Source organism: Haemorhous mexicanus, chromosome 1 (assembly GCF_027477595.1).
Source record: "Haemorhous mexicanus isolate bHaeMex1 chromosome 1, bHaeMex1.pri, whole genome shotgun sequence".
Lineage (NCBI taxonomy): Eukaryota > Metazoa > Chordata > Aves > Passeriformes > Fringillidae > Haemorhous > Haemorhous mexicanus.
The window spans coordinates 95,775,286-95,801,033 of NC_082341.1; the positions used below are offsets into that span (position 1 = coordinate 95,775,286).

At 39.5% G+C, this 25,748-nt stretch overlaps 1 protein-coding gene across 3 annotated transcripts in view; it reads right to left on the bottom strand.

The window, feature by feature from the left end:
• The window catches only part of INO80C (INO80 complex subunit C), a 30,007-nt gene extending 6,178 nt beyond the window's left edge, over nucleotides 1-23,829 (bottom strand). The window contains exons 1-4 of one of the 3 annotated variants that reach the window (XM_059856816.1): nucleotides 23,508-23,636; nucleotides 18,191-18,306; nucleotides 3,687-3,797; nucleotides 664-775 (exon numbers count right to left, since the gene is read on the bottom strand). In XM_059856816.1, coding sequence (XP_059712799.1) covers nucleotides 664-775; nucleotides 3,687-3,797; nucleotides 18,191-18,193 — 226 coding nt within the window. In that variant the 5' untranslated portion in view covers nucleotides 18,194-18,306; nucleotides 23,508-23,636. Of the gene's footprint in view, nucleotides 1-663; nucleotides 776-3,686; nucleotides 3,798-18,190; nucleotides 18,307-23,501 lie in introns of all 3 variants that reach the window. The other 2 variants (XM_059856826.1, XM_059856806.1) reach the window with 2 other exon arrangements.
• Between the last annotated feature and the right edge of the window lie 1,919 nt (nucleotides 23,830-25,748).

Genomic DNA, 25,748 nt, shown 5'->3' on the forward strand with positions numbered 1-25,748 from the left:
ATTCTGCCAGCAGCTATGTTCAACTGTATCCCCACTTTACAAGTAGATTTGAAGAGTATCTAGATTAAGACCACTGCTGTAACTCTGCTCCTGTGGATGTAACCAGCTAGGACTGCTAATCAGCACTGCTAATAGTGTAGTTTCAGCTGTGCTGCACTAAAGAGAGGATGTAGGATTTAAATCTCCCAAGAATCTAGGATAAGGAGCTGGATAGGAAGCTTGGGCTGAGGTCTAAGCTACTGTAGGTGTGTGGCTTAGCAGAAACTATTTGAAAAGTAGTCAAATATAGCTAATCAAGCAGCAGCCACCCACCAAAAGACCTCTCGACTGTACACAGAGGAAGAGGTGCCTAACCAGTGAAAAGGTGACAAAAATCTCATGGGAATAAGGGTTTCTGACTTGGTTTGGATAAATATTTTTTCCTTCTTAAACTCTCCCCCCAAATGTATTTGAACTTTGCTATGATACTCCAAACTATTTGCTTCCCCCTACTTTCCACGTAGGCCTGATGAGTGTGATTGGAGAAATCTTAAATGTACCACTGGACCCTGTCCAAGCAGGATACTGCATGCACTGATGAAATAATTTAGGTTAGTTTTAAAGAAAGTTATTTGTGTGGATTCTATTATTTATAAATACATGCAAAGCGTCTAAGCAGCTTACAGCTAGGATCATTTAGTTGCCATGGCAATGCCCTTTCAGAAGCAAGAATTTGTTTTAGGTTCTTCCATGTTCTGTTCTTCTTGCCAGCTGCTGCTCCACCAATGCCGGAGTGCTAGAATTAAAAATATGGTGTTTAGAGAAAAAAATAAATAACCAATACTCTTTCAGAGCATGACACTTCTATTTCATAGTCTTTCTGATATGTCTCATCTTGTCATGAACCAATTGTTATTCTCACTTATTTCATCAGCAGGCTACTATACTGTACACTTTAATCTTGGCTGCAAGCAAGAACAAAGCTTTTTGGACTGTGTCAAAGCTTCCATGTTTCCCATTAACTGAAGGAAATTAAAATCTGTTTTTTACATGGAAACAGAAAATCAATGTGGTTTGGCTTATCCTGAGATTACAGGATGCTGTATGTACTTCCTATCGTATTAGAAGTTATTACTATGAAGTTGTTTCTAAAATTGTGATTATACAGCTAAATTTTCTCTCTCCTTTTTATGGCATATTACAGGTGCAGCTCTTTTACAAATTATCCGTGACTGCAGAAAACACAACTGATCTTGCAAAATGTAATGAATACTGAGAAACTTTCTGGAAATTTTATTTTTCTTTCAAAGGCTAGAAGACAGAATAATAGAAAAAGAATAATAAATAGAATGTTGGCTGCCAAGACAATTTTGCATTTTGAAAGGAGCACTAATGGAAGGCTTGCCACAGGTACTATAATGGCAGCTGCAGTTATCAAATGCGATTGCTACAGAGTAATTTATTTATGTCTCTCCAGAGACAGAAGCTGCACAACATACTGTACTACTTCTAAATGATCAAAGGACACAGATTTACAGCTTAACTTCAGAAAAAGAAAATGTTCTTACAATTGAGAAGTTGCTATTTCTGTTAATAATTACTACTTACACCATGAGTCTCACTGAAACTCAGCAAAGTTCTGTAAACACACTTTTGCTTTGAATGTTTATAAATTAACTACTTAAATTGATGAGGATGACAGGAGGAAGGATTCAATGAGAAAGCTTTTTTTTGTAGACATAAGATATATTCAGAAAAGATGCTCACGAGCTGATGATATACTGGGTTTTGGTGATGGATATCTGATTTAAAAGACAGAAGCAAATATTTGCTCTTAGGGTAAGACCTTAGTCATCTAAAGATCGTTGCATAATAGAGACTGCTACAGCATGAGATGAAACTACATATACTTCCACACCACTATTACAAATTCATGGCATGAATGTTCCCCCAAATCACTCCAAATGATTTTTTGTTCAGTATTCTCAAAACCAATCTGTTTTTATATGAACTTATACCCCCTAAAAATGGGGCTGAACAGCATCTCACACACCTACAATGAAAAGGCAATGACTGCCAAGCACCAATGAACCAAACAAAGTTCAGAGAAAGCTAAAGCTAGGACAGGTGGAGCTACTGCCCTACAGCAGCTATTGCTCTACACAAGTATCAGAAAGTCTTTTTCCCCTCACCCATTGTCAAAGGATGTAAATTCCAATCAGAAAGTTTAGGAAAAGGTAATTTCTTCCTCCTTCTCTTCTCTTAAGTCTATCCTCTGCAGTAAGCTAATGGCTCAAACTTAGGCATACATATGAGAGAGAGACTATTTGATTTATTTTCTTCCTTTTAAGGCAAATTAGGCTGGAAAGATGCAAAAATCCATCCAAATTGTTACTGCCAGGTCATACCAATGCTGATTAACATGCAATGCATTTCTTCTCAAATTAGTTCCTGTATTGGAGGGGACAATTTCATGGTTTTTATTATAACTGCCTATTATTTCTGCAGCAGTTGCCAAAGACCCTGTACATTCATTATTATTTCAAGCATGCAGACATTAGTATTGCCTCTTTGGAAATGGTGACATCCCTCTAAGAACTGAAGGATCAGCTCAGGGGTTCACAGATATTTAAATCCTATGTGGAAGCTACATGGGATGCCTCTGGGCACAAAAGGAGCTTTTGCAGTAAGCCCTGTTTCTCAAAGATGCTGGTGCTTGCTGGAGGATTAGTGAGGAAAGTATATGGTTGTTTGAATGCCCCTCTCATGACTGAAGTTGTCTGCAAAGCAGATGTAGGGCAACTCACATGTCAGAGATTAATTTCATACCCCCTGCCAAACCTGTGCTTAGTGAGCTGTGCGTTGCCCGATTACTCCTTATGTGCTGTGGGATATTGTATCTTGTTCATGCAGAGTGAAATCTGGGATAAAATCCTTCTTTCTAAGTACTGGCTTAGGACCAGCAGTCTGAGAGGTTTGCTTGTCTAGAAAGCATTTGTACAGTGTGCCAATGAGCTGGCCTTGGCACAGCAAGATAAAAAGATATCAAAAACAAACCTAGCATTACTAATTTAATCTTCTTCACCTTCGCTCCTAGTTTAACCCTCAGAGTGTTAGGAGCCTGCATTTCATCAGCTGTCAGTGTTTACATGACTGAATGCTGGCAGGCCAGACTTCTAGGGAGCACAGTGCATTTTGCTCCTAAATCTAGCCATGACTGGAAGAAGACACCACAAATCTGTTAAGAGTTTCAGGGACCAGAAGAAAAACAAAATGCCATTTGCTAATGGCTCTGTGGCTAATTTCTAGCTCAACTGCTTTGCAGCCTGCCTTGACTTGGAACTGGAACATGGGATTCATACATTCATAGCATTAATTGGTCCTCTCTAGCTGTGGTAGTTTGTGAGATACCATATCATAAAACTTCCACACTTACCTGCACCTAACAGGTTTCCTCACTCTGTTCCAGAATTTAATAGAACAGTTCTGCCTCTGGACCAGTGCCATTCTCATGCTATAATACAGTGTGCACTTTAGACTGTGGTGTTACATGGATTGAGGTGAATTTCTTAAAAATTGTCAACCTTTCATTTGGCTGTTAAGTTTATTTTCTTAATATTTACACTAGGAACATGGTTAAATAGAATTCTAGTAAGTCTTTCATGGGAAAAGTCTGGAATTTCAAATTGTTAAAATAATATACTTACAATGAAGTTTGGGTCTTTAAATGGCAACGGCTTGGCAGTAGTTTCCACTGATCCTGTGCTGGAGTCTGTGTTCAGAAGTTTATTTTCACTCACAGCCTCTCCACCTGCACTCTGCAGAAAAAATACAGTCTTACTGCTTGTTACTCTGAGCAAGTTTAACTGGAGATGGAGGCATCTGCTGTACTACCTACCTATTGCCTTTTTAGCTTTCCTATCTCTTTTGGATGTGAAGATGTTGTATGCCAAGAGTGGGGAAGCATGAAACAGAGTATTTCTCAATCAATTTACAACTGACACACAAAAGGGAGGAGGGGAATACAGTGGCCAAAGCCCACTGAGCAAAAACTGCATGGGGTTTATTGCAGTATTAATAAAAGCCACCTCATCTCACTTTATAAAGTGCAAGACAGCATGTGCAACCCAAACCAGCAGAAATGCACACTGCTTTAGAATGTTCTGTATAAAGTATTAACAGGAATATATAAAATTTATAAAAAGGCTTTTCATCAACTTTCTAAAGAAAAATGGATTAATCATTTTATTCTTCATCCTTGGTGCCAGCTGTGCTTGAGCAAGGACTGAGTAAAACTATTTTATTATACATTATTTTTATATGCAAGCTTCACAAAATCTACACGGGTACTAGTTAGTGTTTTCTAGTTTTCTTTATGGTTTGTTTATTTATTTAGCAGGAAGAGCAGTCAGAAAAGATGTGTGTGACTGGAAAGCTAAAAAAGTTGTGTCTAAGCAGTCTAACCAATTTCTGATAATTCTGCACGGCTGAGTTTATGGGTTTTTTAAAAATTTTTAGTGACCTATAAGGCTCCACATTACCAGAACTAGCCCAAGCTACAAACATAAATGTTTACTTGAAATCCTCATCTAACCTGAAGTCAGTGCGAATTTTGCCACTGAGTTTGGTAGTTTAGTCAATAGGAATTCATAACTTGATTTTTTTTACTTGAAGTAAAATCGTGGGTAAAAGCTAAGTCAGGATTTACTGAGTGGATGGTTAAAATGTTTTTTCACGTTATGTTTAGAGAGATAATACTTAGGGGAAAAAAGTGTTTTCCTGTAACAACCTTTTGTGTTGATACAATACTCATTTAAATATGAAAAAAAAGACTGCTATTATTTGTGGCTTATTGGGAGCACCTCTACAAACTGGGCTATAGAGCAAAGGCCATGATTCAGTATATCTTTCTCCATGTGACTACAAGGGAAGTGTTTTTACTTTCAATACATGCAAAAGTAATTACAGGATTAGGGACTAGGCAAGTTGAACTCTTCTTAAGGGAAATACTTCAGTCACTCTACAGTGCCTATTTTCAACATAGCAAAGAGAGGACTTAAATATTGGAAGTATAAAGTAAAAAAGCAATGTTTTTAGTGCCTTACTAAAATAAAAAATATGAATAGAAATAATCTGTTTTCAAAACAACACAGTAGTCTGTGAGTCCATATTACAGGAGATAAGGCAATAATAACATCAGCAGAAGCAACACTGAAGCCTGTAGCTTAAACTTGATTCTTCCATTGAGGACAGAAAACATTAAAAGGCAGTGACTGTCAGAGAAACAGAACAAATGCAGATGGATGTTTAGAAACATGTACATTATGTGGCAGTGAGCAGAGAAAATATCTTCATCAATCCTGAATAAAGTGGCTTTATACACTGAGCTCCTAGGTTTCAAAGTATATTTTTGAACATGCATGCTTCCAGCACTTCAGATTTCAGCAGCAAACATTAGTCAGCTTTGAGAAAGACAAAACTTGAAATACAAGATTATTTTTCATGAATTCATTATCTCTGATACTGCTCATTATCAGTGTAAATTCTCTTAAGTAGAAGAATCAGCACTCAGATTTATTCTTCAAAGCATTCTTGCCTTTTATTTGGTACCATCTGGTTGGTTTTAAACCCAGTTCCACAGATAATTACTTTATCACTTTTGCCCCTTCAGTGATCTTCTCGTAAGTATTCTGGTTTCTATGAAACAGGCTTTGAGTAGTATTTCAACAATAACTCAACATAGTAACTAGTACTTTAAGACTCAGCAAATAGAAATAGTTAAATAGTAAAGGGGAAGAAACTTCCTTACGCATACAGTCTGTAATTTCTGCAGCTGGATAGACTAACATACTACCCTCACTGTGTTCAGTGATTTTTTTTTGTGTGGATTCAGTGCCAATCTTGCTGGTACAGTGGGAAGGAAAGTAAGGAATTGTTCCTGGCAGGGCAATTCCTCAATGTAAATATTACATGTAATTTCTTTTCCGTACCACCTCCTTAGAGCTGCTAAGAGTCAGGCTAGTTCTCATTACAGGACAGATCTTGATTTTGTTGGTGCCAGTATCCCTTGCATGGTGGCAGAGGCAGCACGATCTAGAGCAGCAACTGCTGCTTTTTGGGTTTGTTGCCCATCAAGGCATCAGGTTCATGGAATCACTCAAGTCATCCTCCAGTGCCAGTGAGACATAATGCCAGCAGTAGCCTGTGGATCTGTCATGGACAATTTGAGAGCAGCAGTTTCCTGTCCAAGGCAAAGGATGCAGGGCTGTAAAGCAGTTTTCATATCACTGAGGCATGCAGCTGATACCATGATTTCAGAGCCCTGTGACAGACTGGGAAGCAAATAAGACTGAGTATTATGATTCCAGTTAAATGCTGGGAACTGAGATAAAGACATACTGCAGAGGCATGCCAGTTCCCTCACTCAGCACTGCTTGTACGAAAACTCTGATTTTTAGCAACAGGACCATGGCAGAGAGACCCTCAGCTAATGTACTTCTCTTTCTGGAAAAAATTAAAGAGTTGAGCAGAAGCACTGTTTCCCAAATAATGTGCTACTGCACAGAGGCGTGAACTCTGGCAGTACAGAGCTTTGAAAAGCTCTTCCCGTGCAGCCTGCAGAAGTCTCAGCTGATATCCTTTGCAGCTTTATAGCCACAAACTGCAAGTGCCTATAAAATCTACAGATCTCTCTGGCCTATGTTTTAAACATCAGGATTTAAAGCATAGGAAACTTCATGTAATTTTTTTAGGTTTGTTTTCTGAAAGTTTTTTAATGGCAGGGGATATGGATCTACCTTTGTTCTGCAAAACACATATTTCCTGAAAGTGAATAATACAGTGATAATACAAACCGTTATTTACAGCCTGAAAAGAGATTCCTCAGTGAACAATTACTGCACAGTAAAGGTAATATTTAACTTTTAATATCAGTTGAACAAATCTCTCCCAAATGTGCTTGTTCTCTTGGTGGTTTAGATTGGAAGACAGTTCATCCTTCACTGTCATGAGCTGGGACAAACAAACAGGAAGAATTCAAATGCCCTTTGTAGTCCTGTGAAGTGACGGTGGTGGCGTGAGCACAGTGAGGAAGTGTCTGTCACCAGGGAACACGGTCTGCTCAATGTGTGCTGTAACCCCCAGTCACGTGTGGGGCAGCTTCCCCTTCCTGCCCAGTCCACAGCCCATCCCCAGCACATTTTCCCTACCGAGCCACTCTCTTACCTAAATCCCTCACCCCCAGACTCCTGGGATAATCCCAAATGCTTTGCTTTGGGGCTAAAAAGAAGGTGCAACTATGGGCTGAAATGCTCAAAAGCTTCTTTAAAGTTTCTTTTTAACTGATCTTGTAAACAATCTTTATGGGAAATTCAATATACACTTCAGGAGAGAGCAGCTTTTAACGTGCACTTTATAACTAAATTGTGTCTTTTAAATGGTAGTTTATGTAACTAGGGCTACAGTGAATTTGTGCTACATTAGTCACTAAGCAGTATGTTTTTCTTCATAGTCTGTTGAAGATTATAGCAACAAAGATTTTGGAGTAGCTTTACGTTTACAGGCTACATCTGCATGGAAAAATGAAGATGTGACATCAGTACAGCTGATGCTTATGCTAGTTTTACCACAAATAAGGAAAAAACACTGCAGTAAAGATTGCAGCTAAGTCATCAGTAACTATCAGTAACTCATCCTCTCCCAGCACCTCCTTCTGTGGCTGTTAATCCCCACTGAAGTCCATGCTGCCACTTCTCATGTTACCCCTCTCTGTTCTTCTCCTCCTCCTCCCAGTATCCCCAGGCATTGAACAACCTTGACTGGAATGGCGTGTATTAAAAGTCAGAGGCAGCAGGTCAAATACTTCTTACAGGAGCACTTGTGCAATTTTATTCCCTCTGTAAAGTTGTGTTTATGTGCTGCAGCTGAATTTTAACTACAATCACAGTATGGCAAGTTGGCAACCTCCATCCCTCCTGGGATAGACGAGAGAAATAGTGAGGGGATGAGCTTCTATTTTGCAGTTCTTTTCACAAGACCATCTATGGAGTATTCAGAGCATCCCTGCTGGGTGGGACAATGCCCTCCCTGTTATGTCCTAGGACTGGGTGATAGTCGCCCAAGGGAGGAAGGTAGCAGAGGACTTGGGAGCAAAAATTTGAGAGAGCCTGAAACCTGCAGCAAATGCTTGGGAGTCATTATAATAAGTTTGTTTTACAAGCAGCCAAGTCTGGGGAAGAGACCTGACCTAAGCTTTGCTACCTTTCCACTGGTTTCTTTAGAGTAAAGCCAAACCCCAGGAATGAGCCTAGTTTGGACCCTGCTGTATATACTGTCTGTACTGGGAGGAAACACACTGGGAGGGTGCTTATTCACAAACTACTTTCAGTATTAGGTTTTGGTAGAGCTATTAATTTTTTGTATATATTTTGTTCCAAATTCCCTACCGCAGATGTTTTCACATGATTTCCAAAAACTGAGCCATCTGTCTGGTTTTATTTAGAGAGGAAAAGCAAAACTTGTAGACCATGGAAGCTGATTTCTTTGTTTTGGCTATTTCTAGGTGGAATCAGCACTGTGGGGTTTGGGATGGGTGTCTGCAATGACACTAAATACCAGGTGAAATTAGCTTATTATGAAAGTGCTTGCTTCACACATAATTTTTTTTTTTAATTCCCCCAGCAAGAATTAAAATTGCACAACTTCAGTATATATCAGAATAGCTGATACATACTGAAGTAAAATTTCATACCTATTTACTTTCAGATTATATTCTATAACATTTTTAAATTATTTTAGACTAATAGGATTTTACTATGTATTAAAAAACCCATGAAAATATGAAACACAAAGTCAAGATGTAAATACATGCATTTCTGGCATCCTGTCAGTGCATACCATGCATGTCATGGCTTAGAAAAAAAAATGGATTTGCACATCACTGAAGGTATACTATGACCATCAGTGTCCAGTTTCACTAGGTGTTAACAGTTTTAGATGCTAAAAAAAAAAATTAAAACCAGAAGGTAACTGAACAGTGTGTTGGTAAATCAAAATTTAAATGCATAAATAAAATCTATGAGAACTGTAAAGAGAGTTTCTAATTTAAGGATGCAAAAACAATACAGAAAACGTTGATTCTTTCTGTTTTCTGCAAATCATTAATTTGTTAGCTTTGACAATACATTGAGTACAGGAATTATAGATGAAAGTGATTGCACATGTTGGATTTTGGTTTGGTTTTTTTTCTGCATTCAGTATTTCTGAAATGCTGGCTTCGTCTTATAGTCATGATGAGAGTGTTGTATGTCACCATTGAAAACAAAGTTATTAGAGGGGTCTGGCCCCAAGCACCCAGTTTACTGAGGAACCTACTTGTCTTCAACCTTTCTATGTGAAATTCAATAAATTGTCTAAATTTCTTTTACCTTCTTTTGGCAGCTGATTTTCATAATCACAATACTACTACAATGTTTCTTTAACTCAGCTTCAATAATGTCTAATTATTCCTGTAGTAGGTTACTTCCAAAGAACTAATATCCAACTTGTGGCAACTTACTTGGCTTTTAGTTGTGGGTAAGTTCTGTGATATTCTGACAAGAGCTGTGGCATGCAGCCAGGGAAGAAAATGGTAATTTATAAAATCGATGGATAATACCTGTATTTTCACTAGCAGACAATTACAGTGAGTGAGAATGCCATGTGGAAACAGAGCACGAATGTCACTAGATGACAGCAGCAATGATATGAGCAGACTTTTTAAAATTGGGAGTAGAACCTGAATGTCAGCTATTTAACGGAGTGCCAGCTAATACTGCTCATACTGGAACATATATTAAGCTGTTTGATTAATATATTAGCTCTCACTATAACAAGGCTTGCCCAGGCTCTTGCACATTCTGAATATTTAAATCATTTAACTTTGCATGATGACATGACAGGGGCCATTAAAACTTGAACATGTACCCTCTGGCAGACAAAAATGCAGCTCTTTACATTACTGGGAATAATTCACTGAGAAAGGTGTCAGAATTAAATGTGTTTAAGCTCAAGTTAAAATGATGGTTAAAAAATTTCTCATTGCCAACAGTATAACCATGCTACATTTCTGAAAGCAAACTTACTGAAGACTCAGTAACAATGCAGGACTGACGAAACAGCACTACCTAGAAGAAGATTAACTCTGTCCACATCTGTGACAGAAGGGTTTGCTGGAAAGACCTTTTCAGTAAGGTTGCATTTTACTAGATCTTGGATTCAGCAGGAAAGCCTTTTTCCCTCTTCCTTTCCACTCATTAAAATGAAGCCCAGTGCAACTTCCCCATTCTTTTCTCTCTCAGCATTTGGGTGCACGGTAGGCTTTTAGCAACGTTCTCCCTTCACAGAGGGTCCTACCTTATTTTGGGCATACGACAAAATTGAAAATGTTCAAATGCCAAGAAGGAAAAAAAAAACAAAAAAAACCCCCCTAATCTTGCACATTCACAGCAAATTCTGTTTCACAGGTCACTGAAGAACTGAATTTACTTTAAAACCCCTGAAATCTGAGTAGTATTCATCTATTAAGTACAGTACAGGTCCTTGTCCTCGATTTCAATCAAGCAGCTACTACGGTTGGCAAGTCATTTGTGTATATAGTTTAAATTGGGAGTAAATCCATTTAAGTCAGTGGGTTTCATCACTGTCAACTCATCTTAAAAGACAAAAGTCCTGGCATAGGTTTCTGCTTCCACTGACATCACAAGTAAATATCCCAAAGGCCTGACAACAAAAATATTTTTGCTTAAACTACCACATTGTCCACAGATGCTACTGCTGTTTTCACTTATAAAGAAAGCTGAAAGAGGGTTGTTAAAAACAAATACAACAGCACAAAGTTTGAAATGAGACTGCTGGACTATTATAATAATTATAATTTACAATTCCAAGTACACGTATCACTAAATGCACTTCTTCTAACCATTTCCTGGGGGATTTTTGAGTCATGTACTACTTACCTATACAAGACTTACAAAACCTGCCTTTCCTAAAGCAGTGGTTCTTTCCCTCTGACTTGCTGAGTATTTCCAGTGAGCATCAAAAGTTAATCAACTGTGTAAATTAACTCAAACATATGACTAAAATTTAGATATAATCTCTGCTGTTGGGTATATGAGAGTATGGGGGAAGGTGTTTGAAGCAGGACGTGGAAAACACTTCAACTGCAATTTAAATAAATAAAGAGAATACACAAAGACACATAAGCTGCCCAGATAGCAATCTCGACATTATGCTTTCGAACTTCTGCTGTTCTGAGGCGAGTTAAACATCTCACAGTCCAACTGCCTCAGAAAGGCTGAATAAAATTTTACTCATGCACTAAAAGATTGGACTGTCACAAAGTGATGGATGGCTTTTCTATGCTCTCTGTAGGGCATTTCAATACCATAGACTCCAAGTGCTCTTGATTAAAAGGCGACATTCTCATTTAGGGTCCTGTCAGTGCCTGAGCATAAAACCATTATCATTCACCTGCACTGGTGGTTCCAGTGACAAAATACTTATCAAAATGTATAAAATACTAATTACTTTAGTCACTTTGATAGAGGTATAAAACACCGTAATGCAAAGCTCTATTATGATGTGCGAGGGTTAGAATTCAAAATTAAAAATGCAACCAAAGGGAGAATAAGATTTTAATTACATTCCCCACCTCTCAAGCATTTCTTAAAAACCTGGGGGAAAAAGACATAGCAATTTCATGACACAAGATCTCCTTTCATAATGGTACTGCTCACTTAAAAAAAACCAAAAACAAACAAACCAAGAAAAATTCAAGTTCAATTTATTCTCTTCAAAATTATTAAGCAGTCAAACACGGAATAAGAAGAACAAGCCTCAGTAAAAAGCTTGGATTTATTCTCAAGAGATTTCAAATGACAAACATGTTTTCCCATTTAAAGACATTTAAGTACTGTGATAGGCAAATTTTTATAACTTACAGATATTTAAAGGAAAAAAAATACTATTTCCTGTGGGGAAAAGTCTCAAATAAAATGTAATTGGGACACAACTGTGAATAGCTTCACGCTACCCCAGAAAAACTTGGTTTAATTTGCATTTGCCACAAAGCTCCCTTTGGCTTAAATAATAGCAAGGGATCTCTCACTTTTAGATTTAATTTGGTGGATTGGGACTACTCCTTGTTTACAAAGTTTGACAGTTTTCTTTATTAAGAAAATTGTAACTTGGACAAATTCATAAGCAATAGCTGAATGGCATCGCCAAAGTGGCCCTAGAGCTAAAACTTACAGTATATTTAGAATCCAAAAGCATGTGTTGGGTCATACTTGTATCAAGGGTAAAAGTGAGCTCAGCTAACCGAATATTTTGATCCCTCTGAATAAAAAAAGTCTCCTAAATTGATGAGCTTTACGACTGAAAATGGATGGAAGCATACCAGCAAAAAAGACTACAGTAAATCACAATTGAATTTTTATAAAAAAACTGCCAGCATGTTCCTTTCTCTATCAGAAAAAATCAGTCAAGGACTTTGGCTAAACTACATCTTAAAGTTTAAAATACATCATTTGATACAGCACAGCTAAGGTCAAAGTACTTCTGGAGAAAAGAGTGGAGGATTACAATATGCTCATGTGCCATTAACATTGTAATGCTGCTCAGGGAGCATACCAGAATCCCTGTGCTGAGTAACAGCCTTCAGCCAAGGTAGGAGAAGGATCCAAGTCCATTCATCTACACATGACTGAATCAAGGACAAGGAAAGCAAAAAGTTATCAGCTCCTATGATTGATGGGAGACTAATTTCATTCTGGAAAAAAAAAAAAAAAAAAAAACCTTCAGTTTCCACATTGTAGTTTATTCTGCAGAACATTATCCATTCTGATGGGAAATAACACTTGAGTAACAAAGAAAAACAAAACAACATTTCTTCAAGGAAAGGCAATTAAATAGTTTCAACTGAAAACATAGGGTATCTTTCAGAGCTTCTACTCTATCTATTTTGCTAAGGAATTAGAAGAGTTAAATTTGACCTTCAAAATGTTATGGACTACTGGGTAAACCAATACAGAAAACAAATATTCACTTTTGCATTTTCCCTATTTTTTTGCACATTTTAGCACTTGATTCTGTTTTTCTTGTCACTTTAAGGATATTAAAATTCTAGGTTTATTTCATTACTGCTAACCACACTACTTCTGCTACGGTGCATTGCAATCTAAAGTTACTTAGAAGAAGGTTTTTCCATTTGTGCACAGGTATTTAAGATTGCCATACTGAAACACCATGTCAGAAACACAAAGCTTAGGTGCATTGATCTATGAAACATTGCAATGCTACAGGAACTGAGAATAAAAACATTCTTTCTACAGACCTTCAAAAAGTTATCAAAGGTATAATGTATCAGAGAGCAGTAATTTTATCAGATGCTCCAAAGGTCTTTTAAAGAAGACAAGAAAATAAACTATACCTCGGACTTTAAACTTCTTCAAGCTAAATCTGTCATCTTCGTTGTTTGTCTCATATTATGGGACAAAAAAAAATCTGGTTGCACATGCCCTGAATACTTCATTCACTTTCCTTTCTCTAGTAACCTCACTACCAACTATTCCAAATTTGAATAGCGCACCAGTTTCCTGTACTCAGCAGAACTGTAGGTGCATTATCTGATGGATACCTACATTTAACTGGATAATAAAAAAAAGCCAACCTGACAACTGAACCAAAATAAACATATGGCAAATTCTAATTTAGATGAAAATAAGGTAATATAAGTATCTCTTGTAGACTATTTTGAGGCAGCTCGGGAGAAAAAGGGAAGACGGAGTTGTATGGTAGAGCTAATTTGAAGGCAAATTTCTGACATATTTCTGCAGAAACATTTGTACAAGTAGGTGGTTGTTTACTCAGCTATACAAGTTCTGTGGCACTTCACCCTGATACCATATATTGAAGTTGAGGAACTGCAGCAGATCTGAAAAGTGCCAGACAGTTCATGTTTTCAAATTAACTTCTATCCCAACTGCCTTTTTTGCTTGAAAAAAACAGAACTATTAAAAGACTTCACTTGCCACCACATTTGAATCAGTGAAGTTTTGGTATCACATCCACAATTGTAGGTGAGAGGGGAAACATAGTATTTAACATTTTGTGTTGGGTTTAACAGGATCCTGCTTTAAGACACTTCCCACAATGAATTATTCAGCAAATAAAAAAATACCTTTTGGACAGATGAAAAAAAAGGACAAGCATTAAAAGGGCAAGTCTGTATCTGTAAGAAAAGGCAATTCTGGCTGCAACAAGTAGGTTTAACAAAAAGTCAGATGAAAACGGAGTTTCTGAGTGGAGAAAATTCAAGGTCATTAATGTGAGACTTAAACTAGCACTTCTAGTTCTAGACTATGTGAATAAAGATAATCAACTTAAAGAATAAGACCTTACTACTTTAGTTCAAGGAGCCTGAGTACACTGTGCATACATCAAGGAAAAATGGCCTTCTTCTATTCCAGTTTGCTGACTTTAACAGCTAATTTTGTTGTCAGAACATTGTCCCGTCCTTTCAAGTGAAGAGCAGTTCAACTAAAACATAACCATTGTTACAGTATAGGGAGACTTAATACTGTCTAAATGTGGTCGTTGATTTTTGAGGTAACTTTCACGTTTGAATCAGCCTATGACAGGGGTGTCGGACTGTTTGTTTAGGGAGAGGACACACCCATCTTAGTCACACAATCAGACATCTGGAAGTTGACACAGTAACACTGAATCACTGAGACTGGAAGGGGTCTCAGGTCACCAGCTCACCTCCTGCTCAAAGCAGGGTCAAAACTGACCTTGGACTAGATTCCTGGGGCTTTGCCCCAGCAGGCCCCAAACACTTCTAAGCGCAGAGATTGCACAACTCTCCGTGCAGCTCTCTGTCTCCCCAGCTAGAAATCAGTATCTTATTAAAAAAAAAAACAACACTGGTTTTAGTAACAAAAAGCTCTTTTGGTCATAAGCAGTAATAATTTACATTAATTACTGCCCAAATTTCTTCATGTTCCAATTCAGCAGTATTTTGCTGTAATCCTGATGGTTTTGGGGCATAAATGTAAACAAAGTTTTTAAACAGACAAGTCATCTTTTATTAAAGGTACCAGTTTATCTGGAAAATTAGGACAAGTTTTTGGATGGACAGCATACCAATACACCACAGATTCAACAGAAAGACTTTTTATGGCACATAACTATCACAGTTTCCTAGAGGGTTTTAACTCCCTCCACCTTTATCCTAAGTGATGAGTGTTTTCACAATACTTTCTCCCTTGCCTGATGAACATCACCTATCCTCCTGAGATGCCAATAACCTTTGCTTCAGATATGGTCTCCTTGATTCATATCTAACCAAACTCCAAGCAGTAGTTCTGTATTTAGCTTGGGAAGTTGCTGTTTCATTTCCAAATATGAAAAAAACACCTAAGTGCCTGAAATTTGATTTGTTTTCCAGCTGTACTGCTTAAGTGACACTAGCCACATCTGTAGGCCTTGTCTAATTTATGCAGAAACTATCATAGGTGTCTTAGCCTTTCCTGCCTTTCTTCTTGTTCTTTCATTAACTCAGAAAAGTAAAAATCTGAGGAAGCAATAAATAAGGCTGTCATAATAAGCATACTGCATCCTCATGAATGTCGGGGTAAGTAAAGCTACAAGCATGTCAACACTCCAAGGGCAAAAACTCAGAAACTTAAGTTGCTTAAAACTGTGTAGAAGGTTTTACCTCTAGGCCTGTGGATGTTTGCAAAATGAGCTATCTTTTTTAATTACATCAGGTTTTATGTAGTACACATACTAGGTAGGTTGTACACAGAAGCATGGAATTTTGTGTGTTTATTGAAAATTAATTAATTACACAACAAATCATACTTCTCTGTTTAATAAATGATAAAAAGGCAAATATGATACTTTTCATGTGGTAAATCTAGGCAATGGCCTACAATGCTTTATAAAAGGAATTTTATCTTTTAATTCATTAGATGGCATGACTATTTCACTTTTTGTCTAAAATTTAGAAGGAAATTAGTTCTGATCCCTGTTTGCAGAACTGTATTTTTTGTATTAAAATTATCACAAGACAAAACATGCAACAGAAAAAAAGACCTAAAATACATAAGCAGACCATTCTGATAACCATGTTAATTACCAAATTATGGATTTGTTCTCTTTGGAACAGAGAGAAAACCTCCATCCTTGGCTGTAGAGGAGAACACCTTTCCACACTCCCACATCAGACCTGCTTTTAGCCCAGTGGTTAGGGTGTGCTTGGGAAAAAAAGTGTTTGAATTCATTCAGGCAGTGGCAGGAACAGGTAACTTCAAGTGGAGGACAGATTAAGGAATTGTAAGGACAGATGATATGAGAAGCAAGTATCAGTGCATAAGTGTGCTTCTACTTTTGAAAGAAAGGATATAATACCTGCTTTCAAAAAGGCAGATGTTCATGGTTCTGAATCCCAAGTAGAATGAGTTTCCTAAATCTTCAGGGAAAAGTATAACTAGGACTAGTACATATATCTTGATAACTTATTTTGGTAGCATCTCACAGTTAGCAGAATCAGCTGAGGGACTTAGAGACTGACAGACAAGCAATATGACAGCTGAAGCTGCTACTTTGCAGGCCTTCCCGCAGGCAGGGACACGGGATCAAGCATTTCATTTAGTCTGTTACAGTCAACTAATGAAATCTGGAATTAAGAGTACGCATGAAAACTCATGCATACTCTCATGAAACTCATGAAGTAGGTTGCTTGTAGTGGACAAGTGGTTTTCCTTGCCACTTGGTCGTGCCTCTTCCTTGTGCTACACCCCACAGCTGTTAGACTTCCCTGTGAATCAATCCAGTTCACCAGTGCAGCAGCAAGCAATGCAGCTTCCAGGGGAGGGGGAACATTTGGCAAATTCTGACAGCAGACCTCTATAGTGGGAACAGGTCTGGGGAGAACCAAAGCTGGCATGATGCACACAGCAGGAGAATGCAGCTGAGACTTGTGGAGGTGGATAACAGGGAAGAAGATAGGAGGATAGTGGGATTCCAGTAATGAGAAACTGATCCATTTGCCTAATTGAGCCTCTTAAAGTTGCAGGTGTGCTTTGCAGTAAGGCAAGACATGCTGTTTATGGATACAAATTCTTGTGTCAGGGCCAGGCATACTTCCCAACACAGTGTGTCACAGTTTTTATGGCTTTCGACAGGTTTAAGTAAACAGCCAATCTCTCCATTCTGTTTTCTTGGAATGTTTGAAAAATGTGTTCACAACCCTCCCTGGGTAATAAATTAATATTAGCCTTTCTAATCCAAAATGAACACATTGAATAAACTGATATAATATATAATTGATATAACTACAAATGCCTTGCTACAGCAAGAATTGAAGTTACTACCAAACACAATTATTGCACTTTAGAAAAATGTGAAAAACTGTCAAACTCCACTTCGAATCTGCAATATCTAGACAGTTAAGTTACTGCAATTTTTTTTTTTTTTTTGTTAATCTGAATATTTTATAGCACTAACTGGATTCTGAGATCACTTTTTAGGGGTACTACCTCTCAAGAGAAAATTTCACGCTAAAGTACATGTATGAGGTGTTTTAGATTGCTCTTTCTCCTTCAAAAAGATAACCTATCCTATGTTATCTCCTTATGATTGATGTGGCGAACCATCTTTATTAAGTCTCCTAAATTTCCTGCATGTTTATTATGAATCCTGAAACTAGGTGTGATCATAGTAAGACTCCATTTTGTGTTAGCTAAAGGAAAGATTAAAATTGTCTGCTAGAACAAATGAAGAAGGGTAAAAACCCATGACACCAGCATACTGATGCTCATAGTAAAAGGTAACACATATATGCTTTTGCCTTTCTACAACATAACACATCTGTGTTTACTGTAAAACTAAAATCTATTCACATTTGGTTGGGGGAGGTAGGTAATTCTTTGAGATTGGCATTGTCTGCTTTAGAAATTCACATACTTTTATGATTATAGATCATCTGAAGCCTTCAAAATGTGATAAATGTCAAGCAAAGTTAATTCTTAGCTCTGTTTTGACAGTTTCCACTTTAACCTAGATTGCTCTAGAAAAGCAATTCCCTTTTTAAAATACAGCTAAGCTTAAAACACACATAAATTTTGCCAGATTTCTGTAGAAAATCTGTTTTTTGTCTTTTAATTACCATTTTTCCTCATCAGGGACTGGAGGGATTCTTGTTCTTTAACAGATTCAACTTCAAATGTGCAAGTGACAAAAAATGGCACTCCGGGATAATCCCGTTTCTCCTTCGTGGACTGCCTGAAAAATAGACGAATTTTGGGAAGAGTATTGCAGCTATTCACTATCAGCTTTGTTGCAGAAAGTATCTTTGTGGTGCAGAGTCTGAAAGGATTAGATATAAGCAATGACCCTCTGAGAGTTTCCATCTGAGAGCGGCAAGTCTGGGGGATTTTCTCTGTGGTCTGGTGACATGCACTGTGAGGCCAGAGTAGATTAATATGTGTGGGATAGCTCTGCCAATTGAAATGCTGCTGCTAAAACTCTTGTTAAGACACAGCAATTTGTCTTGAACTGGCTGCTAGTTTTGTAAGAGCCAAAACTCTTGGGTAGGGTTTGGTGCAATTGTGCAAGTGGCTGAACTCGAAGAGCTCACTTTAGCAGTTTTTATCAGTAACTAGCAATCACCTGCAATCTATCATGGCATCTATATTCTATCCAATGGAAGTGTCATTTAAATCAATTTAATTAGGTTTGAATTAGCATCCCGTGGGAACACATTGTATCTTTTTAAGATACCATTCCAGGCAAGCAGAAGCCTCAGACTGGAACTGCTTCACTGGTTAAATTCTTGTATTTTTGTTACTGTTACGATCTTACAGGGTGAGAGAGGTTTTAAAACAAGAAGTGTAGTCTAGAGCATAATGACATGATAGCACTTGAATAAACTGGCAAATAGATATGTACTTATATGTCCCTGCTAGCATGCTGTGTCAGGTTCCTTTCTGTCTTTCAGGGCAGGTGGATTGGTAAGAAATGCTACTTGTTTATTAAATTCCCAACTACAAAGCAGAATCATGCTTTTCTGTAGCACATTAATATGGTCTAGCAGAAAGTCTGTAAGTCTAGTAAGTCTAATACAAAATAACTAGACTAAGTTTGGCATCATACTGATTGCAGTAAATAAGGTCTGAAGTGGTAAGTAGGTAATTTTTAATTTTTACTCAGAAAGTTGTCATACTGTGCACACTGAAGGAGGTCCTCTAAGAGATTGTCCCAGAACATGGTGACAGTAGCAGCTCAGCTCAGTAGCTCTAGTGGTACTTGCAAATTCTGTAGTTAAACTCATTCACCCTAACCTTGATTTTCAGGAACTAATAGCCAGATCAAATGGGCTCTTTAGAAAAAAGTTATTTTGAAATTGATTTGATGGTTTTCTACTAAGAGTGCTAGGCTTGGTAAAATAGCATGACAGAATTGATTAAATTTACTGAAATTTAGGGTCAAATTCTATGCTGTTTATGTACTAAGGATAAGCTCCCTGCTTTTAGTGGGCAGCTTTTGAGTACATAACAGTAACCAAGTTAATATGCATATATTTAAGTCCACTTATTGAACTTACAGCTGTCTATCAGAACTGTGAAATCCGATGATCTTCAGTTTATGAGATAAAAACATCTTAATATAGATATGTCTAAAATAAAAATGGAGTTCTAATTGTATCAGAGTCACTCCATTTATTTTTGTGTGGTGCATTAGACAAGCTTATTTAACAGGATAGTAACAAAACCACTTTGATTTTATTTTCTAACATTGTTGAAAAGCTTTTGCTGTTAAGCATAGAATGAGAAATACAGAAAGCATTAAGCAGGCGAACCAGTAGTACTGCTGCAATAATAATAATTATAGATAAAATCAACATAAATACCTCACCAGTTTAAGTCTGAAGTTATTTCACAAATAATGTAAGCAAATTTATTTTACCATATTATTTAGCATGATTTCTCTCTTTAATTTTTCCTATGATAAAACCAGAAACTTTTTTTCCAAATCATTCTCCTATCTTACTGCAAATTCTATCTTTAAAGATTGCTACCTGTCACAGAAAATCATTTTACCTGATTACTTACATCTTGATCTAGAATATACTCTTTTAAAAGCTTCCTGTTGCAGTATAATTTATAAAAATAATGGTGTGAACATTAAGGTAGAGCAACTGGTGGCATTTTAAGATCAGTATCAAAGATTCTATCCCAGGTTAAGTGATCGTAATTAATGAGACAGGAGACTTGGAAACAAGTCTGAACAACAGCCAGGGATGGAGCTGAATCAGCAGCTATTGGGAGCCACTGGGCAGGGATATCTAAGGGAATGGTGCTGTATAAATCACTACACAGCACTGGTTTTGAAATATTAATGTTACCATTTAATATACATAATAATCCTCAACAGGGCTGCAGCAAAGACTGAGGTATTTTGCAGTGGCACAACAACATGGGAGGAATAATTGTGTAATGCTGATGAAAGTGAAGTAATCAATTTGCAATCATGCTTTCCTGTAAACTCACTTTTACTATTACATTTGGTAAATACCAGCATTATGTCCAAAAAGCATGTGTCTCCTTCTGCAGACATGACTGACAAGCCCTATGAGCAATGTGCTTCCAAAACAAATATGACTCAATACCTTTGGGTCGGTAACTCACACAAATCACACAAAATGTTCTGAGTTGGAAGGGACCAACAAGGATCATCAATTCCAGCTCTCAAGTGAATGGCCCATATGGGAATTGAACCCAGAACCTTGGTGTTATTAGCACAGTGCTCTAAAAGAAAAGATGAAGAATGTTTTTTGGTAATGTTCCTAAGGTGTATCTTAGAGAAAGCAGCAATTCACATGTTGAAGAAACAAAATCAAAATGTGGTTTATAAAAACCTGTATGCTGTGTGATAATTGTGCCTTCTTGTAGGATATAAAAAGTCACTCTAATTAATTACACTGCTATTCTTAAGCAAATTTGTTATATAAAAAAATGAACACATTCTTGAAATTTGCAGTTTTACCAGACCAGTGTGTCTTTCAGGGTGAGCATTGTGACAGCTGCTTGTGACATAGAGCACATGAGAGAAAAACTAAGTATACAATTTGCAGAACTGACAAAAATCCCTTTTGTTTAATTTCACAAAGAAGGAATCAGAGACATGGGGATATTCACAGCTAGCACAATGTGAAGTGCATTTTCACATAGGCCTGCACAAGGTTCTCAGCAGAAGTTACTACTTAATACAAGAGGAGGTCCCCAGATCTAAGTTGACCCCTGCAGGTAGTTTTAAACCTTCCAGTAGGGATTATTTTCCCTGCAGTTTGCTAGTTAGCCAAGGAAATAATGTCAGTTTACTTAAAACACAAACCATTTAATGCTGAGCTATGGCATGACATGTTTTGGTGAGCTATGGCATAATCAACATTTTTAACTCAAAGCATACAGAGCCCCTATTTCATTTCTGTTTGAACTGGTTTACTCCAGAGCAAGACAGCAACATTGAATGAGATTGCTAGAATGAGCTGTTTCTTGTCCCATTCCTGAGGTTACACATTTTCTGAGGCATTTTTTTATTTTCCTTTGGGATTGATCTGCACTGCTGAAGTCAATGAATGCATATGATGACTTGGATGTTGTGTTGAGAAATTACTTTTTTCTCCACTGAAATGGCTTGTGAGAAGAATTACAAAAACTGTTTATCACACAGTTCTGAAACCCAGCTTGGGTAAGAAATCATGGATTGTCTCAAAACACTGGAAACTGTCCACAAGATTAAGTTTGGTGTGAACTTTGGAAAACAGTTTTAGAGGCTGAAGGGTGTGGGGAAGTCTTAAGCATGAACTACTTTATACACATTTAAGTTATGTATCAATATATGATGCTTTATATCAGCATACACACATACACATATGCACAGAACAGACTGCTCCACACTGGAAAATTCAGATCACCATCACCTCTATCATGTCAGGCAGTAATTCTTCACAGTTGTGGGGCAGTTTACTAGTGACATTAAGCACTATGGTGTGTACTCCCTGTCCTAAGATAAGCCCACCAGAAAAGAAACCATGTAACTGCCACGGGGTGAACACAAGAGCATCATTCAAACGAGGAGGAAGAGTTTGTCTGTGCTCTCATGCGTGCACAATGGTTTCTATTTGCCTGGAGAGGAGATTGCTGAAAAATGCATAAGCATTTTTCCTGATGTGAAAACAAGCAACCTAACTGGCAGTAGGGCAGACTTTGTAGCTATGCTACTGTTACAGCTCATGAAATATTTCTGAGAAGAATCATTTCTAGGGGGAAGAAAAAAGTCTGCCGTTTTTTTCCAACCCTCTTTTGACCACTGTAGCTACCAAAATCTTTCTAGAAGTAATCCAAGACATAAAAGTGTCTCAAGTTTATAGAGATGTCATGTACACGCTGACTCTGAACATCTTCTAGGACTTCATTCTGGAGCACGAGATGCCACCTCATCATCAAGAGGCAGATGAAGAACAGAATTTTTTGAGTAATTGCTTATTTCTATAATGGTGCGATCTACACCTCATCATCAAGAGGCAGATGACATCAATTGGGGATAGGTGCTGGTGTGACACAATGCAGAAAACAAGGCTGCACCACCTGCTGGGATTGAGGTTTGGGGTTTAGAACAAACTGACATTAATAGCCCTTCTCTCTCCCTGACTGATCCCCGAAACTCAGGCTCTGAGGTTACATCTTCATTTCACATGTAAATAAATCTTTTATCCACTCAATCCAACTGGGAGAAGGCCATGTGCACTGCACACAGCAGATCTAGCAGCTGCTGGATTGTACTCTGTCCAGCACTAGTTCCTCCTCCGCGACAGCTCGACTGCCTCACTCTACAATCAGCATCACACAGGGTCAGAGATTTGTGAATCTGGGGGTACGCACGGAGCTCAGGCACGGCACAACCCCTCGTACAGAGCTGCTACTGGAGGCGAGCGCAGGGAACAGCGAGCTGCGGGGCGGCTTGGTCAGGACCAGGTGTCACCCAACACACGTGAAACGCAGCCTCCTTCCACAGCACCCCGGTTAAGCTTTGCCTCATCCGGCCACACACCCGGCCGGGGAAGGAGGGGAACGCCGCCACCGGTCCAGCTGTGCACATGGCGGGGAGGGGACACAACCTCCACGCTGCAGCGGCATGAAGGAAGGCCCGACAGCCGGCGCCCCAACCTCTGAAGGGCCCTGCCAGCCCGAGGGACACCGCAGAGGGCTCGGCAGCTTCCAGCGCGGCCATGGGCGGGACGGGAGACGAGAAGGCAGAGATGCCGGGGAAGGCGGGCGTGTCCCGGGACACCCCCGGTACCGGGAGCGGGGACAGCCCCGGCGGGAAGGGGCTGTGGAACACGCTCTCAGCGGGCGGGAAAGGGCGGGGAAAGGCAGGCCACTACCACGCATGCGCGCCGGCCGCCCCCCACTCACCAGTACCTGCGAGCTGCCAGACACTGTCGCCTTCTTTTTCTTGGTGGGGCCGCCGCCGGTGCCCGGGCTCGCCGGGCGCTTCTTGCTGCGCGACGCGGCCCCGGCAGGAGACGAGGCGGCGGCGGGGACCAGGCTCGCCATGCCGCTCCGGGCCGGGAACTCTCCTCTTCCCCGGCCGCTGTGGCTGTGCTGCGGACGCGCTTGCGCAGTGGCGGCGGCGCAGCTCCGCCACCCTAGGCCGGGCCTAGTCGGGGAGGCCGCGGGCGAGCGGGACTTTGCCGGCGCTTGTGAGGCGTAGAGCTCGGAAGGAAGCAGCTGTGCCGCCTCCTCGTTGCCCTACCGTGTCGCGGGCCCCGTCTCAGAGACCTAGCTGCGGTGGCAGCCTCGGCCCCGGGGTAGCCCGTGTGCGTGGGAGGTAGCAAAGTGTGTGGAGGTGAGGGGTTTCTCCCCGTAGAGGGTGAGCGGGACTGGAAAAGGTGCTGGGTCTGAGTCATTTATAGCACAGAGAGGCCTTTGCAGTTGGACTTAAAGGTATTAAAGATCTCTTCCGACGCTGACAATTCTATGGTTCTAACTGTGTAACGTTTGAAAATGCAAGTTATTACAGTTAACATTAAAAATGTCTACAGCTGGCTGATACTGATTGCCTGTCTGGGTAATTCGTACTGCTTAATATTTGGTTGCTTCTACATTGTTTTGGTGTGGCTAGTGGCCTGGTCTAGTGATTTTTCCTCTTGGAATCTGGAATAGTTTTGCACTGGAGAAACATACCAGAATAGATTTGAGGGAAGTTGGACTGTGCTCTAAAGAGTTTTCATGGTCCTTTTACTGTCTGCGCTGTTTTACACCATGCCCCACAGAACTGGTTGGCGGCGAGGTGATGTTGCACAGTTCTTAAACTGCTTAGTGACTGAGAAACCCGAGCTTTGTGCTTGCATGCACCTGCATTTAACATGCTGGTCAACTTATTGCCATGTTTGTTTGAGCTACTTCTACGCAGTGCAAGTCTGCCAGGTTTCCAGCTGCAGCTGCATGCAATCCTGTCCCAGCACATGCCTTGCGGAGAGGCAGAGGTCCAAGAAGTTGATATTCAGGCATAAAAATTAGGTCACGTTTATAGACAGTGCTGTAATGAGGACTGAGCTTGGGCACAGTAGGGGTGCCAGGCAGTGCTGTGTAAAACAAAAACTTTGAAGGTGGCCTGAAAGAGAGTTGAAGACAAAAGCTTGGACTTCCAGGCTGTGTTCCAGGCACCTATGTATGTAGCAGAAAAGCAGGGCAAGATTTGCTTTCCAGGGGCATAAGCAGGGCCTTGTACAAACATCCAAGTCCCATATTCTCCTTTCTAACTGTGGTTGCTGTCTTTCTGTCGGAGCACCCAGGCTGCCACCAGCACCACAAAGCCAGCTGGTAGACTGGATTGCATTTGCCCTTAGTGAGTGTTTCAGGTTGTGTGTGCTCTGCATTTCATGTTTCTTCTCACTTCAGTGGACAGCATGCTCAAAAGAGTGACCTGAGTGTGGAATTAGCAGGGGCACTGGGAATCACAGGGGAGTTGTGTCCCTTGGTAAAGCCAGATCTGCTTTGCTGTGCGCTAAAAATGTTGATCTTGTCTCAGTCAGCCTTTTCTTGTTCCCAGGGCTGTGTCCCATCCCTTTCCCACGCACATGCTGTGTGCTCAGCTCCCAGGCATGCCCAATTCAATAGGAAGCATACCTTATCACAGGGGTGTTTTTACTGAGAGGAGCAGCTTTAATGCAAGTGAATCATGCAGAGACTTAACGTGCTGCCTCAGTGAAAGTTTTAAAATAGTGCTTAGCCAGGCATTTTCTTACCTGTACCGTTTTTATCAATTGGTTCACTAAAAAAATCACAAGGCCTGTGTGTATTGCAGCAATGTTAAGTACAACAGAATTTTACACAGTACCAAATGCTTTGTGGAATCACAGAATGGGTCAGGCTGAAGGGACCACGGTGGATCATCTGGTCCAACCTCCATGCTCAAGTGGGGTCATCCCAGAAACATGAGACAGGATTGTTTCCCGACACTTCTTGAGTATCTCTGTTGAGGGAGACCCCATACCCTCTTGGGGCACCCTGTTCCAGTGCTCAGTGACCTGCACAGTAAAGAAGTTCTTACTCATACTCAAGTGGAATTTCCTTCACATCAGTTTTTCACTGTTACTTCTTGTCTTTTTGCTCAGCACCACTGAGCAGAGCCTGGATCCATCTTCTTGGCACCCTTCA